An 18,184-nucleotide genomic window follows, 5' to 3' on the forward strand; every position below is an offset into this window, starting at 1 on the left:
CACTGGTTTGAACAGCTTGTCTGACCCATAGCCATGAAGTTCCATCACTGCATCTAGCCACTAAAAACTTGTAGAGACAACCACAAGTGGCTTAAATTATTATCTACTACTGGAAATTAAAATCATTCCATGACAGTCTTTCTAACACTTTCATGTTCAGACAACACAAAACTGTGGTATGTTACAGGAACAATAAGAACAAAAATCTGTCAAATCTATGTTAGCTTCTTACATCTTTTTTGAAGTGTGTGTGTGTGTGTGTGTGTGTGTGTGTGTGTGTGTGTGTGTTGGTAGTAGCAGGGAGAAAGCAGGGCAAATGTTTGCCCCGCCTAGCTTACATGAGTTGTTGAAAGTACTAAAAGGTGAGAAATACTTGGCAGCACGCCACGATTGTAGGGTGATATGTATTTTTAAGTCTAATGTTATTCCTTGATCACCCAAACACACCAGGTCATTACTTTTACGCGTGTTTAGTAAAATGATCACTTTGCTTTTCCTATTTCTATAAGAATCAACTGGTTAGTGCAGGATCATGAACTGGAAAGACTGCAATGATGAACTCTCCTAAAGTCTTTTACTAGGATTTTCTTAGCATCCCTTGACTACCTTGCGGACTCACTTTAAAAACTGTTGGTACGGAAGGAGTCTCTCAGGCTCCGCCCCAAGCCACTCCTGCAAATTCTAGAAGGTCTCCTGGACTGGAAACGGGGCACGAAGGGGCCTCCTATACACTCAGAGCCAGGATTTGCAACTCTGTTTGAAAATGTAACTTGTACATTGTAAATGTAAATGGGGAAGGACTCTGGCCATATTTCTGCTCCATTGGTCCTCAGCGTCCTCAGTGTACTTTGTCTACACCCTGTGGTTGATTGGATAGCAGACCAGAGGTTGTACGTGACCAGAAAGCCTCTTATCTCATTACTTACACAGCCCTCTCGCACGTTCGGCATCCAGGTCCCTTGTCTTGGCACCCGCCCTTCTGGGGACTGGATTCTTTATCTCCCCGGCGCGCCCCTGCAGGCGGCGACAGGAGCCGGACTACAGCTCCCAGCATCCCCCGCCCCTCCGCCCGCCGCCCGAGAGCCGACCCGGTAGTAGCTCTTGCCCGCCAAGGTTTCCACTCCCAGAGCTGCTCCCCAGCTTGGGACATCCAGAAGCTCAGGGACCGATCTCCAGGACGTGGGCATTGCTAGAGGTGACAGCGCGGCAGTATGGCTTTGCACCTGGGCAGGCTGAGCGCGGGCTCCTGCTGGCAAGCTGCGCGGGGCGGCCGCGGAGCGCTGTGCGGCCGCGGAGCGCTGTGCGCCTGGCCCGGGCGCTGCTCCGCGGGACGCATCTGCCGGCCCCCGGGCTCCGCTGGCACCGAGCAGTGCCGCGGGCTGGGGCACGGCCGGACCGCGGGAGGAGCCTCCCGGTTGGGGACCGGGCTGACCACGGCGCTGGCGGGGCTGGCCGGGGTGGCGGGGCTGGCCGCCGCCGCCTTCGGGCACGTACAGCGGGCGGAGATGGTGCCCAAGAGCTCGGGGGCACGGAGCTCTTCGTCTGGGAATCCTGAGGAGGAGGACGAGCTGGCCCGTCGCTGCAGCTGCTTCATGGCCTTGCCTGTGACCGACCTGCGCGAGCTGCGTGGGAGACCGAGCGACATGAAGACCAAGATGGAGCTGCTGATCCTGGAGACCCAGGCCCAGGTGTGCCAGGCTCTGGCACAGGTAGACGGGGGCGCCCGCTTCTCCGTGGACCGGTGGGAGAGGAAGGAAGGTGAGGAGGCCAGCGCCTAGCGGGAGGTGGAGACGGGGGGGGGGGTGGTTAGAGATCGAGATTTAGGTTGCTGGCAGCAGATGACGGAGAATAGGGGCTGGGAGTAGGAAAGGGGTACCTACAGAGCGGCTGATAGGTTAGAAGGGACACCTTTAGGAAGATTGAGACTGTAAGGGTAATCAGGCTTCTGTTTGCAGACCTCTAGATGCAGGTCTGTTACTCTAATCCTGGACGTTTCAAAGTATGCGATTTTTTAATGGCGCTTTTCCTAATAGTTTTAGGGTTATTTTTAGCCAACAGACTTGGGTGTCCGTATTTGTAATTGAGCATCGATTTTCCTCACATTTCATCCGCTTCTCTGGGTGCATTTCCCCCTTCTCCTCCTTCTTTAGAGATGGAAAGATTAACTTGCCTCCTATTTGCTAAGTGTTGGCCAGACTCCTCCAACTGAGGCTGTCATTGTGTCATTATGTCTTTTTCTCAAGTTGCGCAAGAAATATTTGGCTTGTCAGTAGTTCTACCAAAAGCACCCCTCAGACTTCCTGCTAGGACAATCTTCCCTTCCAGTGGCAAAACCCAGTTCTTCAGATTAGTAGTTAACAGATAGGAGGGGGTGAGGAGAATGGGCAAAATGGGTGAAGGTACAAACTTCCAGTTATAAAATAAATAAGTCATAAGGATGTAATGTACAGCATGGTGACTACAGCCAAAAATATCGTATTGCATATATTGCTGAGAGAGTAGATCTTGAAAATTCTCATCATGAGAAAAAAAAATTTGTAACTCTCTGTGGTGTTGGATGGTAACTAGACTTATTTTGCAATGTATACAAATATCGAATCATTGTGTTGTACACCCGAAACTAATATAATGTTATGTGTCAATTGTACTTCAGTAAAGAAAAATCCAGTTTTTATAGAATCATGTATTTATGACCTTGTTATTGCCTATGTAGGGAAAGCCCACATCTTGGTCATAAACTTGAAGAATTCCTGGCTTCTTAGCTAGGAATACTACAGCATCCTTCTCCTCAGCTTTTGAGCTGTGATGCTGCCTCATCTCTATTAAGTGAGGTTAAATCTGATTTTTTGTAGTGTTATCTATCTTATAATGTTTTCAAGTGAAGACCAAGGACCCAACTACAAGTACTAGAGTAACTTTGTGGCCTTCAGAAGTTACTTAATTTTTGATGTGCCTCTGTGTCCTCTTCTCTGAAATGAGATTAGATACTATATGAGGGGATTGTAGGGATGATGATATATGAAGTGCTTAAAATATTGTCTGATGCATAGAAAGCACTAAAACAAATTGGACCACTTGCCAGCTGTGTGATGTTGGATAAAGTGTTTTGTCTTTCTGGGCCTCATTTTCTCACTTGAAATGTACAGGGGTTGCACTGGATAGTCTTATGTCCCATCCAGCTCTAAAAATTCTTAGAAATAAAGACAAACAAGTACCTCTATGAACAGTTGCCTTTGTGATAACTCTAGTGTCTTAAGAAAAAAAAACCTATTAGTAGTAAATCTCATCTACCTAAATATTAATGTATATCTTATTCAGTTTAAAGGCCCAAATCCCTGAAGAGTTCAAATGTCTACTGTTCTTTAAGTGCCTATAAATAAAATTAAATGGTACACAGCACACTGAGAAAAAACAATTCATACAGAGCTCTTAAACTTGGTAATAACAGAACATTCCTCAAACATACCCATACCTGTTTTTAACTTTGGACTTCTCTCTTGTATCATAACCAATGGATGCCATTGTGAACAGTAGTTTTTGAAGGGAAAATATTCCAGTGATTTATTTTATTTTTGAAGTTTATTTATTTATTTTGAGCGAGCAAACTTGCCCAGGGGAGGAGCAGATAGAAAGGGAGTGAGAGAGTCCCAAGCAGGTTCTGAGCTATTAGCACGGAGCCCTTTGGGTGGGGGCTCCATCTCACAAACCTTGAGATCATGACCTGAGCAGAAATCAAGTCGGATGCTTAACTGACTGAGCCACCCAGGCGCCTGTCCAGTGATTTATTTTAGATGTAGAAGAAATACTCAGTTTAGTGCTGTGGGAAAGATAGAATATTTGCCCACTAGGCAGTCGCAGTGTCATCAAGCTACGCTAGTTATCTAATTTTATTGTACTTTAAAATGCTAAATATCCTGATGGTCTAGAAGATTTGGACAGTAGAGGAGGAAAGTCACTCCTAATCCCACCACCTTCATGCAAGGGTTGTTTTCGATTTTGCATACACCCTTACCTTCTCTCCTCATCTTGTATTTCTGTAAACAGGAGGTGGTGGCATCAGCTGCGTACTTCAAGATGGGCATGTTTTTGAAAAGGCTGGGGTGAGCGTTTCTGTTGTTCATGGAAATCTTTCTGAGGAAGCAGCGAAACAAATGAGAAGCAGAGGGAAAATTCTGAAGACGAAAGATGGTAAATCAGGCAGTCTCGACAGCCTTTAAAAGTCCCTGCAAACCTTTATTCCCCATGAGTTCTATTTGTACAATAACTATTGCTTCTCTGGAAAAAAAAAACACATTAGGGTGCACATGCCAAAGAAGCATGTTCACATTTACTTTTTAAAAATTGTATTTTAAGAGACAAAAAGGAGCTTTTGAAAATTGGTCCCAAAACCAAGTTGGAGTGATTTAAGCCCGATGAGTAAGTGGAGCTAACCACGTGTTTTGCTTTCCAGGTAAATTGCCGTTTTCTGCTATGGGCGTGAGCTCTGTTATCCACCCCAAGAATCCTCATGCTCCTACTATCCATTTCAACTACAGATACTTTGAAGTAGAAGAAGCTGATGGTAAGCATCCCTGGAGCTGTGGAAAATATTATTGTGCAAATATGAATTTTAAAACAAGCCAGGGGGCATAATTTAAGAATGTGAGAAAGAATATATAAATCTTAACGAGGTTTTCAGGAGGCATATTAAGCCTTATTCCTTGGCAGGTGCAATGGATTATGCACGAGAGGTGAAAAGTGGAAATAGCATTGGCTGGGCTCTGAACTTCCCCATATTTCCTCCAACGCAGAAGGAATGATTTAATGAATCTCAGCTTCAAAGTGCACACAGGGTTCTTTGCACAGGAAAGAAAATCCAAAGGAAAACCTCATGTATAAGGTTAAGTCGAAATGGAGAACTTGCTTTTGTGAAAATGTGAAAATATCTTCCAAATGTATTGCTCTGCTAGTCACCAGCGTGTTATCAGTGGGTTTAAGATAGGGTGGAGTTGATCATGCCTCATTAAGGACGTGTAGTTCAGCCCATGTCTCCAAATTAGCCGGACCTACTGTTACCACCCTGTGGAGCATCTGTGCAGTGCCGCTCTATGGCTGGTGGTCTCTCTGGAGGTGGTGGTATTGAAAGTCGATGTATTTAACTTTCATTTTGAAGACATTTAGTTTGGTTCAACCTTTTAATGTTAGAAGTTGGTAACTGGTACTGACAGCCTATAGACCCAACTAAACACATGTAATAGTTATTCTCAAATGGTAAGTTGTGTCCCTCTGTAAGTGTTTTTGCCCTTTCTGGGCTTAAGGCGAGACGGGCAGTGGTTTTTAATACAGGGAACATCGGAATCTCCTGGGGAACTTTTATAAACTGCAGATACCTGGGCCAGAGATTTGCTTGTTGTTTGTTTTTTGTTTGCTTGTTTGTTTTTTAATTGTGACCCAGCAGAGGCATTTTATGCTCCTCGTGTAATTCTGATATGCAGCCAGAGTTGAGATCTACTTCCTGGTCCACCCATGTGGTGTTTCATCATTCTCTGCCATGCATATCATTTTCCTGCCTGGATCTACTCTGTCACTTTTTGATTTCATACTTTTACCTTTTCTTTCCTGCCTAGGCTTTACTGGCCATTCAGAGCTAAATTTAGTTAAATTATATATATATATATATATACACACACACACACACATATATATATATTTATGTAATATATATATGTATGTATATATATATATATATAAATGTTTATTTACGTTTGAGAGAGAGACAGAGCAGGAGCAGGAGAGGGACAGAGGGAAGGAGATGCAGGCTCCAGGTTCTGAGCTGTCAGCACAGAGTCTGATGCGGGGCTTGAACCCATGAACCACGAGATCATGACCTGAGCCAAAGTTGGATGCTTAACCTACTGAGCCACCCAGATGCCCCTAAATATTTTTTGATTGTCACCCACTTCGTGTTAAACTAAGCTGGTAAATTAAGTTTGCTAATACAGTGAGTAGTGTGCTACATCTCAAAGTCTGAAGTCTTCATGAAAATCACATGTCTCGATTTTGTAGGTAACAAGCTGTGGTGGTTTGGTGGTGGATGTGACCTCACTCCAACATACTTGAACCAAGAGGATGCTGTCCATTTCCACAGAACTCTAAAGGAGGCTTGTGACCAGCATGGTCCTGATCTCTACCCTAAATTTAAAAAATGGTAGGTAAAGATGTCATAACACCTAAAATATATTCTGTTGCTTCCTCCTGTAGATCCTGAAGGCAATATTATGTCACTGAATATGTTTTTCAGCTTATGAAGATTGATCTGGGTTTTTTTTGGCACCAGAAGTAGAACGCTAGTTTGAAGTGGTTTTATTGTATTGTTTATTTAGGAATATTTTAATAATTGGGTAGCAGTGTATTTTTTGATCCCAAATGATTTGGAATATAAATTTTAAGGTGATCTATGCCTGAGAATCAGAGGCTTTTTAATCCTGGGGTAGGCTTTTAACTTCTCATCCCAGATGAGAATGTTTGTTGCCATGGGAATATTCAGACATGGGAAGAGTCAGAGAACTGTTAGGGAAAGATACAGATACACCAGAGATTTGGACAAGAAGAAGACTGGGATTGGAAACTTTGGTTAAGGAAACTCTAATGGTAAAGAAAAGGGAAACAAATGAGTTGTGAGGAGATCCAAGATATTTGGCAGAAGTGAAATGGAGTATAAGCATAAATTGTTTGGAATAAGAATAATGTACTCAACTCTGCCTAGAGCTAATTGACATTCTTGAAAAAGGAAGAACAGGAAAGGTTTTGGTGTTTTTGTTGTTGTTGTTGTTTTGCATTGTTTTTAGAGCTGATAATTGTGGGATGTTGATATTGTGTAAGGGTATGGAGTTCAGCTTTAAAATTCTCAGAAAAGATATATTCTCCTTTTGATTGATACTACCAATGAAAATTGCACAGCTATGGAAGCATGAATGTAAGATGGAGGGATTTTCCGTCTCTCTCTCTCTCTCTCTCTCTCTCTCTCTCTCTCTCTCTCTCGCGCACACACACACACACACACACACACACACACATACACACAAATCAGCCTCCTTCCAGGAAGAGGACTGGTTTGGGTGACATTCTCTTTTTTTTGGTTTCCTCTTATTGCCATTATTGAGATGACTTTATCTGAGTGATACTAGTTACTAAGACATCTAGGATGCAGGCTAGTTAAAAAAGAAGTTTTTAGTATAAGTATTTAGCAAACTTCTTAATTTTCTGGTGATTTTGAAATAGATTTGGTTAAAGCTGACTTCACAGCCTTGCCCAGGATGGTCTTCAACCATGTTAATAAAATGTGCCTGTAAAGGACAGCCAACAAGTCACAGTCAAGGTGAATTATACCATTGCATCAGTTCTAGGGATTTGCATCTGCTACTGGTTTTGTGTTTTGTTGTTTTGTTTTGCTGGTTTAAACTATTAAGGCTATTTTTAATGGGACCTTTTAAATAGCTTTTAGTTTTTGTTTGTACAGGTTTTTCTGTTTATAGAGATCATCTAAAAAGTTGTTTCCACAATGTAAACTATTTTCTACAAATTGAGCATTTAGGAAATGACTTTTTAGGAAAGCTGTTCTAGTGGGCACAGAGGGGAAAGCCTCAGGAGCAGATGGATAGTTTCATGTGCTGGCTCACAGGGGTAAGCTTTCATACGTCCCTAGACGTTCTCTGAACGTCTCCTTCCACCAGCCCTTCCCTCAGTCATGCCCGCTATGGAGACTCCGCATTGTATTGCTGAAAGGAACCTTAGAGATTATTTGCTGTGCCTTCCTTTGTCGAATAAAGGACCTGACTTGAGAGCCGAAGGGTTGGCACCCAGTCAGACCTGGTTGGTGTTGTTGGTGGAGGATTCCTGTCCTGCCTCTTGCAAAAGCCCCAGTGCTGCTGAAGGCAGCAGCATCACTTGTTTTAAGAAATACACTGTTGGGGCGCCTGGGGGTGCTCAGTCAGTTAAGCATCCAACTCTTGATTCCAGCTCAGGTTGTGATCCCAGGGTCATGGGATCGGGCCCTGCATCCAGCTCCATGCTGAGCGTAGAGCCTGCTTAAGATTCTCTCTCCCTCTCTCTCTCTCTGCCCCTCCCCCACTCGTGCTCAAGAGCACATGCACTCTCTTTCTCTCTCTCAAAATAAGTAAATAAAAAACACAGTCTTAATACTGGACTCTGTTTCTTTTTCACTAAAGTTCTTAGAATTCCACATCCTTTAGATATGTGTTCTATTCCTTGCTTTGCAGATGAAAGCATAAGCATTTTCTACATGGGTGCTACTTATAGGAAATGTGTCTAAAGCCCTAGTTTCATTTTCATAGTGGGGCAGAAAAGTAAGGATATTGCTTTGGCTGAAATGCTCACATTGACGTTCATGCCTTTTGTTCCTCCTTTGATCCCTGACATGGCCTTGCTGTGTCTTCCAGGTGTGATGATTACTTTTTTATAGTCCATCGTGGGGAGCGGAGGGGCATCGGGGGCATCTTTTTTGATGACCTTGACTCTCCATCCAAGGAAGAAGTGTTTCGCTTCGTGCAGAGCTGCGCCCAGGCTGTGGTTCCTTCATACATTCCTCTTGTGAAAAAGCACTGTGATGACTCATTCACCCCCCAGGAGAAGCTGTGGCAGCAGCTGCGGAGAGGACGGTGAGTGAGCGAGTGAGCACAGGAGAATAGACCATCTCATTGCAAGCCTTGGGGCGGGGGAGGGTAGAGCCATTGTGGTGGGTGAATGAATGGAGAGTGATGTGTTGCCTTGGGCAGGTACTTTGTTAGAGTTGTATTAGTACTAACTGGAACTTCTTTTGGTAACTAGGTGAATATCAAATGAATATTAAGATTTGTCTGAAATAGCGTTGTAAAAACAGCAGAGGTTACCTCATTTGTCTGTATATGAGAGATTCGTAGGAGCCATGTATTAGTACTTGCTGAATTTAATTCAGCTGATTTCTTTTAGTCTTCTAGCAGTTCCTTGCAGCCTTACGCCAAGATATGGGCATCACTTAATGTTTTTGCTGCTTTGTAGATTTGGAAGCCCACACTTTTCCATCCATTTTAAGGTTTCATGGAAGTTGTTAGAATGGAAATAACCATTTCAGAAATTATTTACACTTAATGGTAATACTTATTAATGATGGAGTCCTTACTGTGTGCCAGCCAGTGTTAGACAGATGGCATCTAGTTTTCTTTACAAACCTGTGAGATTGGTGTAATTATCATCATTTTACAGGTGATAAAACTTCCTCCCCGAAAAGTAAGTCTCTTGCCCAGGATTACAACTAGTAAACAAAAGATCCCAGATGTAGAAGCAGGTCACCGTGACCTCAAAACTGGTAGTCTTTCCCATACACAAAGGAAGTTAAGTAGTTGAAGCAGGTTTTGATTTCTTACTAGATACTCAACTTCAGCCACCCTGTTCTGTGCATTGAGCTTAGAGCCCAGTTGGGTGACCACATTGAGGTCGTCTTCACCCGAGGTATATTTGCAGATCAGCTCCAATGATCCACCCTGCCAGCTCACATCAATTTCTCACTGCTGTCTTAATTTCATTTGTAGTACTGGTCCATGGCTGTAACATGGATTTTCTCGTTCATGTCAATTCTATCTCAGGCAAATAAAACTTTCAGTATTTGAGGAGGTAAAGTTAGTCCCTGAAGAGGTCAACTTAAATAATGTTTCAAGTTTAAAGAGATATATCTGTGTTTATTCTTTCTTATGGCCGCCTGTGTTATCTGGTCCTTTAATTTAGAAATTTGGGAAAATGGAAGTTGATTAAGTTTTCTTGTTAGAAGTTTCTTAGTGCATCTGTTTTGGGACTCTTTCTTTGGTCCCATGATTTCTCAAATAATACTTTTACTATTCCTTCCTTTTTTCATTTCCTTGACATTTATTATGCAACCCTTATGGCTAGGCACTGTCCTGGCTACAGTGGTGAGTATAACATGCATCTGTGAAAAGAAGCTCATGGTTTAGTGGGGAAGGTATACCCAAGAGGATAATTTAAAACTCCATGCGGTTTTATTTCTTTAATTCCACGTTTGAGTGAAATCATATGGTATTTGTCCTTCTCTGACCGACTTAACTCATTGAGTATGATACCCACCAGCTCCATCCATGTGGTTGCATGTGGCAAGACACGTTCTTTCTTTATGGCTGAATAACATGTACAATTTAAGAAACAAAACAAACGAACAAAGTCAAAAAGAAACAAGAAAAACACATACAGAGAACGAACTAGGGGTTACTGTAAGGGAGGTGATGGGGGCATGGCTGAAATAGGGGAAGGGGATTAAGAGCACACTTGTGGTGGTGAGCACTGAGTAATGTATAGAATCGTTAAATCACTATATTGTACACCTGAAACCAACATAGCACTGTTGATTATACATTAAATAGCCAATGAAAATTTGCAAAAAACCCTCTGGAAAGTACAATATTCTAGTTTTGCCCAGGATTTGATGTGCAAAGCTGGCAGATTTTGTGAATACTAATGAGGTGAAGCCTTAAAACTTCTTAGACATAGGAACAATGTTTTGCGTTCTTTTGTTTTCTGCTTTTTCATTATGTAATGACAAGACATTTTGAAAATTCCATTTGTGTGAATCCTTGCACATCAGGTATTTTTTGAGTTACGTATAAGTGTGGGGTGTTAGATGAATTTTCTGTGATGGGACATGGGAGTGTTTCTCACTGAGAACCTCCTACCCCCTGTATCTCTGGGCCTTAAGATGGCAGTAAACTCTGAGCCTTCAGATAACCCCAGGTCCTGACTACGGTTCTCAGCATTGTCTTCCCCTTTTTACACACTGCACTCACAGCCCTATCTGCATCCTTCACACGTTATACCTCGCTCCTTTCCTTCCCCTTCAAGTAGGAGTTTCCCTTGCTGTGGTCAGGCTGCTTCCTTTTCGACTTGAGTCCCTTACTTGGGAATTTCCTTTAGTCTCTTACCCACTTCTACTATTCTCTCCCCAGACCTTGAACTTCACTCTTGCAGTCTTCTTTTTCACAGGAGAACAGAAACTAAAGATCTTTTTTTTTTTTAATTAGAATTTTTTAAAAAAAAGTTTATGTATGTATGTATTAATCTCTACACCCAACATGGGACTCAAACTCTCAACCCCAAGGTCAACAGTCACATGCTCTTCTGACTGAGTCAACTAGGTGCCCAGGAAACAAAAGATCTTTAACTTACTGTTGTTTTGCTGTATTTTAGGGAAGGGAAACAAGATAAAATTTAGGCATCTGTTAAATTGAAGGGAATGGCTAAAGTTCATTCATGGTTTACAGGCACTTCAGAGAGGATAAATGTATGGGAAGGATCAGAAAGATCAGAACTAAGTGAAACCTTATAGGAGTCAGCCTAATGTCAGGAAAGGGGCATCCTTCACTCAAAAAAGGAAAGCAGTTCAAGGATCCTTACAACAAATTCATTTAGGGAGTTCCATACAGGAGTCTTTGAAAGAGACATTAGTACAAACTAGAGAATCCCAGCCATCCCTTAAATACCATGTTTTAGAAAGTCAGCATTGGGGTGAAAAAGGTGGCTGAGAGACAAATTCTTTTCCGTGCTCTTAGTGAGGAAGAAATTAAGAAGTTTCACTTACATTATCTTTTGAAACAGGCTTATAAGAAGGTGTTAAATAGTTATTAATGCATAAAATTCAATCCATGATAAATAAATGCTGAGGACTAAAAAGGGATCCATGGATATATTTAAATTTTTTCAAGGCCTTTGGCAAGTTTGCACACAGAAGGGTGTTTTCTAAAAATTGATGTACTGTGGAATTCTAGAGAATATCTTCCTCCAGGTGTGATTAAAGACTAACCAGTGGGTAAACAAATAAGCAGGCTTCAGGCTCTGAGCTGTCAGCACAGAGCCCAACACGGGGCTTGAACTCACGTACCATGAGATCATGACCTGAGCCGAAGTCAGACGCTTAACCGACTGAGCCACCCAGGTGCCCCCTGAGGGAAGTTTAGACCAAGAAAGTAGTTTCTGAATGAGTTGAGAAATGATCTGAAAGGGTGTCTATTCATTGAATTTTCAGCTTTTTGGATTGTTCTAAATTCTTAGGAGTAGTAAAAATTATCTTTGAAGTTTAAATGACCTTTTACAATAGATCCCATGATGTTAAAGCCAATCACAGATTTTTTCAGCTAGACAGAGTTTAGATCTGACACCATGTGGCAGTTAGTGGAAAACAAATTTACCAAGCGAAATTTCAGTTGATGCTAAGGATAGTCTTCTTAGAAACATAAAATTTAGCCCTGCAACCCAACCAATGCTTTTTATTTTGATTGCCATTAATCTGCAGGAAGACTGGATTATATGACTGCGTTTCAGTGCTATCAACTACTTTAAGAAAAGGGAATATCTAGGATATATTAGTAATTATTAATAGACTGCTGTTAGCTGTGCCTGGTCTTTCAATTACGAACGTTTTGCACTATCTTAGTAAATGGAAGTTAGGTAGTGAAATGAGGTCTTCTGAAACATCTCAGTTCATGGGGGAATACCAGAAAGAGCTGTTCTATCCTAATAAAGGATGTCGTTTCTTTTTCTTGTTTTTGTGCCTTAAAGTTCTCATCTTTGTGTCCATTCTGTTTTCTTATTGGAAAACATAATCTTCTTGTTTTGTAACTGTGCCATGTTGGGGCCGAATCTATATCCTGTTGTTTGTTGGGTAGGATACCCTTTTATTTATGCCTGTCCAGATGGGCAAGACTGAACTGACTGTAGATTGGTGTTCCCTGTGCCAGTTCAGCTGATTGGGAGGGAGAGGGGCAATGGGCAGGAAGAGGCCCTTCCCCGCCCCAAGCCCTTGAGGTACTTGTTATGGGCCAAGAAAGATTTTACTCAACTGGCCGTTAATGTTATTTGTTGTCTTTATGTCAGGTATGTAGAATTTAACCTTGTGTATGATCGAGGTACAAAGTTTGGCCTCTTCACTCCAGGATCCAGGATTGAAAGCATCTTGATGTCTTTACCTCTAACTGCTCGGTAAGAATAACTCATTATAGTAATTATTCCTCCAGTCCCAATCTGCTAACCCGTACAAAATGTGAAAATATGAACACTCCAGTGTCTTACCTAACGACTTCAATGGTTTTGATATTGCTGATTTTATAATAAAATCACAGTCAAATAATTAAGGAAAATTAATTTTATTAAAATTTTTTTCATGTTTGTTTATGTATTTTGAGAGAGAGAGAGAGAGCGAGCGAGCTGGGGAGTAGCAGAGAGAGAAAGGGAAGAGAGAATCCCAAGCAGGCTCTGTGCTGCTAGTGCAGAGCCCGACATGGGGCTCAATCTCACGAACCATAAGTTCATGATCTGAGCCGAGATCAAGAGTTGGACACTTAACTGACTGAGCCATGCAGGTGCCCCGGAAAATTTTTTTTTTTTTAACGAATGAATGGCAGGATGAATGATATGGCTCTGTGGGGGAGGGGTGAGAAAGTATAGAGGGAATAAGAAGATAGGGTGGATGATGGTGTGTAGGGGCCCAGAATGACCTTGCCCACTGGGTGATTTTCTAGGAAGAGCTGTGGGCGAAGCAAATTTGTTAGTGTATGTCAGGTTTTTCAACTTAATTTTGCTAGTAATTTTTACACCTGTGAGGAAGTCTTACTCTCCACTATGAAATATCAAACATGTGTGAAAGTATGAGGGATTGTTGCGCATGCTCCACGTTCTCTCTGTGCTTTACATGATGCTGTGGTGAGCTTCCAGAAAGGTTACTTGAAAATTGGGGGGAGGGGGATTTTAAAGACAGATATATTAAAAAGAAAGAAAGAAAGAAAGAAAGAAAGAAAGAAAGAAAGAAAGAAAGAAAGAAAGACAGAGATATTTATGTTGGTGCTATTAGGTTAATAAAGATCTACAATTGACTTTTTGTGTATAAGAAAGTGAGAATGATGTGTGTCCAGACTAAATAGAAAACATTTTTTAAAAATTACCATTGCTTGTTTTATAAGCACTAGAATCTTCATTTCTCCATGAGGGTAGATGTCCAAATAAGAATGGACTGCCGACTCTGGCTCAGGTCGTGATCTCACGGTCTGTGAGTTCGAGTCCCGCGTCGGGCTCTGTGCTGACAGCTCAGGGCCTGGAGCCTGCTTTAGACTCTGTGCCTCCCTCTCTCTCTGACCCTCCCCCATTCATGCTCTCTCTCTCTGTCTCAAAAATAAATAAACATTAAAAAAAATTAAAAAAAAAAAAAAGAATGGACTGCTGGATGGCACTAAAGGTCTGCCTTGCCTCATTCTGCCATCCAGATCTAGCCTGGTGAGATTAGTAGCTCATATAGTTGTCACTGTCTTCAAAATGGCATTGTCTCTGTCCTTGTATAACTGTAGTTCTTGGGATCTCATGTCTGTAGCAAAAGCTCATATATGTCACTGTTAGGTGTTCCTGACACCCTAGAGGTGAGATGTGAATAAGATGTAGAGATAAGTTCTTTTTTTTTTTTTTTTTAACTTATTTTTGAGAGAGCCTATGCATGCATGCGCATGAGTAGGGGCAGGGCAGAGAGAATCTCAAACAGGCTCTGCACTATCAATGTGGAGCCTGACGCAGGGCTTGAACTCATAAACAGTGAGATCATGACCTGAGCCAAAATCAAGAGTCAAGAGCTGAACCAACTGAACTGCCCAGGTGCCCCAAAACTAGAGATAAGTTAAGGGCTTCAGGTAGTCCTCCTGATTACTGCTGGCCTCTGATTATAAGGTACATTGTAAGCTGTAGATATGGGTGGATTATAAATCAACCCCTTGCTCATTTGCATAGTTCACATGACAGGTCACTTTTAGCTTCTTCTAGTCTATACCAAGCGCGTGCAAACTTGAGGCTGCAAGATGAATCCAAGTCCGCCTGTGATGTGTTTTTGTACAGCCCTTGAACTAAGAATGAATTTTACATTTTTAAAGGATTATTAAAAACAAAAAAGAATGTTGTATTCTTTTTTTATTGTATGTGGCCCCACAAAGCCTAAATTAAAGTATTTATATGGGACACCTGGGTGGCTCAGTCAGTTAAGCATCCAACTTCAGCTCAGGTGATGATCTTGCAATTTGTGAGTTGAAGCCCCACATCGGGCTCTGTGCTGACAGCTCAGAGCCTGGAGCCTGCTTCGGATCCAGTGTCTCCCTCTCCCTCTGCCCCTCCCCTGCTCGCACTCTCTCTCTCTCTCTCTCTCTCTCTCTCTCTCAAAAATAAATAAACATTAAAAGAAATTTTTTTAATAAAGTAAAAATAGAGTATTTATTAATGTGACCCTTTGTAGGAAAGGTTTGCTAACCCCTGGTCTAAACGAGGTTTTGCCAGACCACATACTACAGCTTAACCATTTTGACTATATTTGTATATTATCTGAGGTATTCACTTACATTTTATACTCTTATTTTTTCTGAGAGAGAATTTGTTTAAAAAGGCAAACCTATATTATTGCTGTAAATAGAAAGTAACACATTAAAATAAATGCATAAATGCCAAGCTACAAAAAGTTTGCCCGTGGATCCTCTGTGGTTCTACATTTTATGAAACCTGGTTTCTAGTAAAAGTGTATTTTAGCTCTGAGATATTAATATTAGCCAAAGGATGCTCAGAAATTATTAAAATATTTTATTTCTTTAGCAGCAAATATTTTTTAAAAGCCTAGTGGGTAAAAGGCATATTAAGTACATTGGAGACAAGGAGATACAAGAAATTTTTTACTCTTAGAATTTTAATTTTCATTTATTTTAAGTAAAGAGGTATGTGTGTTTATTATTATTATTTTTATTATTATTACATGTTTTGCTTTTGTTTTGGACCTGTATAGATGGGAGTACATGCATTCACCCCCAGAGAACTCCAAAGAAGCGGAAATTCTGGAAGTTCTGCGCCATCCAAGAGACTGGGTGCATTAATGCAGGCGGAGTGGCCTGCCTGGGGCTTGGGGGACACAGAATGAGTGCCCCATTCCACCGGCCCACAGCGTTGCCACTGTGTGGCAGTGAATAACCTGTGTGTTAAGCTCCAGTCTTCTCCACTCTGCAGTCTGCTTCCTTGGCAGACGCTGAGTGTGTTTTAAGTACTACAAGTTTCCATAGGATGCTGCCAGTGACAGGTGGTGATATGGCAGCTTGTCAGAGTCAATTGGTTGATAAAAACCTCATTTATACTTTCAGAATCATTTTATATGACTAGTTTACAAAATACAAAATTGAGTTTCCAAGTGTTGAGTTAAGGGAATCTAAATATAACTTGTGTCAGGAAACTTTTCATGCTATTTTTGTTTTATGTATTTTTTAAAGTTTTAGTTTCTGCCACCAAAAATCTGTGGTGGGATAAATTTTATTTTCATTAATTCAGTGAGGTTGAACTTCATAACAATTTCAGAAAGCAATTTGAAATGAAGGTAAAACATTTACTTTGTCATGACAGAAGTTTCGTTGATTGTAACCTTTATATATCTTTCTCTAGAGATAATATTGTAAAATGTTCATTTTTATAATGATATTTAGGGACACTTGAAATTTCCTAAGTATCCGCATGTGTTACAATTCAATAATTCCCTGTAGTTGTTAACTCTAAAGTGACATCACTGTTATTTAAATAAGGGACATCTAAGATGTAATTCTGATTTTTGTAGAACTATAATTTGTTAATGTTGGATTCTCTGCACTTTTGAATGTGAAAGCTTATAACCCTGGAGTCTGATATTTAAAATTTTCTATTCCAGACATTTCTATATGCAAATTTAGACTAAGAACAATCCTGGGCATGTTTGAGTTAGGAAATGTTTCTCATTTGGGAAATGAGAAATATTTTCCTTCCTTAATTAAAGTCAACATAACTAGTGTGAAAAGCATGTAGGCATTTTATAAATATATTTCTTTGTAAGATGGACTAAAGTTGCCCTCTTTTTAAATTAGAGATTGTGTAGTAAATTACAATAGAATAGTGTGTCTTCTTTGTTCATATAATAATGTGAGTGTATTTTATTTTACTTATAATATGTTGAAGTTTGTAAGGAATAGTATCTTCATATTATTAAGCATTATCTTGGAATATGTTAAATGTATGTGATTGTGTATGTGACTCTTTAGGGCTGGGAAATGTATGGACTCTTCAACTATCTTACAACAGATCTGCTGATAAATTTTATGAAATATGACTAAGAGATGTTTCTATTTTTCATTTTTTTAGGGGTAATTGATATAGGGAAGATAAATATTTTTTAGCACTAAAGCCATCATTCCTCAGCCCTAGGTATTTTACCCAAGAAAAATAGAAGTTTTGCACTCAGATTTCCATAGCAGCTTTTTTCGCAATAGCCCAAACTTAGAAACAACACTGATACCCATCAGCAGATGACTCGATAAACAAAGGATGATTTACCAGTATGTGAAAATACTACTCATCAGTGAAAACGAACAACCACTCTGGTGAATAGCAGAACAGCATTATGCCAAGGGAATGAAGCCAGACACAGAAGAAGACTCACTATATGACTACAGTATGTGAAAACCGAGAAAAGCCAAAATTTGAACAAGGGAAAGCACATCAGTAGTTGCTGGGGCTAGAGCTGGGGAATTGATTGTGGAAGGGAACCAAGGAGTATTTTGAGGGGATGGAAATGGTCTATCTATTGATGGTGGCAGTGATTACCAGACTGTTTACATTTATCAAAACTTATTGACTGGGGCACTGAAAAACATGGACTTTTATTGTGTATATGATTTATACTTCAATAAAGCTGATTCAATGAAAAAAATATACAGGCATATAGGAACAAATGTTCAAATAAACCTCAGTTTACCTTGTACGATAAAAATTGCCTTATAAAGATCTGCTAGTCTGTTTAGTTGTGTTTAGGGCTGTTGGGGTCTGGGCATTCGACTAAGATGAAATTTCAAAATCTCAGGGTATCAGTTCTTCATATTCTTCAATAAGCATGTATTCCTCTTACAGATGAGACTATGGGAGAGAGACAGAATTGCATAACTATTGGAAAATAGATCATTCTGCTGTTCCTCAAAATGAATTTCTCTTAAATCCATATTGATGTCTATTCTGAGTCTACTAGAGGCCCAGAGTGTACCTCCAAATGGCCAGAACACCTAACTGCTGGTGTCTTATACATGCATATTAGTGGTCATAAGGGGTGGAAATTTGAGGAATGGCA

At 40.7% G+C, this 18,184-nt stretch overlaps 1 protein-coding gene across 1 annotated transcript; it reads left to right on the forward strand.

Moving 5' to 3' along the window:
• Nucleotides 1-956: 956 nt before the first annotated feature.
• CPOX (coproporphyrinogen oxidase) lies at nt 957-17,773 on the forward strand. Its single transcript, XM_047099878.1, has 7 exons — nt 957-1,758; nt 4,045-4,188; nt 4,451-4,561; nt 6,046-6,187; nt 8,439-8,657; nt 12,910-13,014; nt 15,836-17,773. Exons 1-7 carry the CDS (start codon nt 1,212-1,214, stop codon nt 15,921-15,923), a joined length of 1,356 nt encoding a protein of 451 aa, XP_046955834.1. The 5' UTR covers nt 957-1,211; the 3' UTR covers nt 15,924-17,773.
• The last annotated feature ends 411 nt before the right edge of the window (nt 17,774-18,184 follow it).

Source organism: Lynx rufus, unplaced genomic scaffold (assembly GCF_022079265.1).
Source record: "Lynx rufus isolate CCGP_SWC_20201006 ecotype Redwood Valley unplaced genomic scaffold, mLynRuf1.p SCAF_5, whole genome shotgun sequence".
NCBI lineage: Eukaryota > Metazoa > Chordata > Mammalia > Carnivora > Felidae > Lynx > Lynx rufus.

Excerpts from the sequence above, each read along its gene's own strand:
- CPOX (XM_047099878.1), top strand. The coding sequence starts at position 1,212 with ATGGCTTTGCACCTGGGCAGGCTGAGCGCGGGCTCCTGCTGGCAAGCT. Across the intron at positions 8,658-12,909 it reads CAGCAGCTGCGGAGAGGACG|GTATGTAGAATTTAACCTTG; the intron begins GTGAGTGAGCGA and ends TCTTTATGTCAG. Across the intron at positions 13,015-15,835 it reads TCTTTACCTCTAACTGCTCG|ATGGGAGTACATGCATTCAC; the intron begins GTAAGAATAACT and ends GGACCTGTATAG.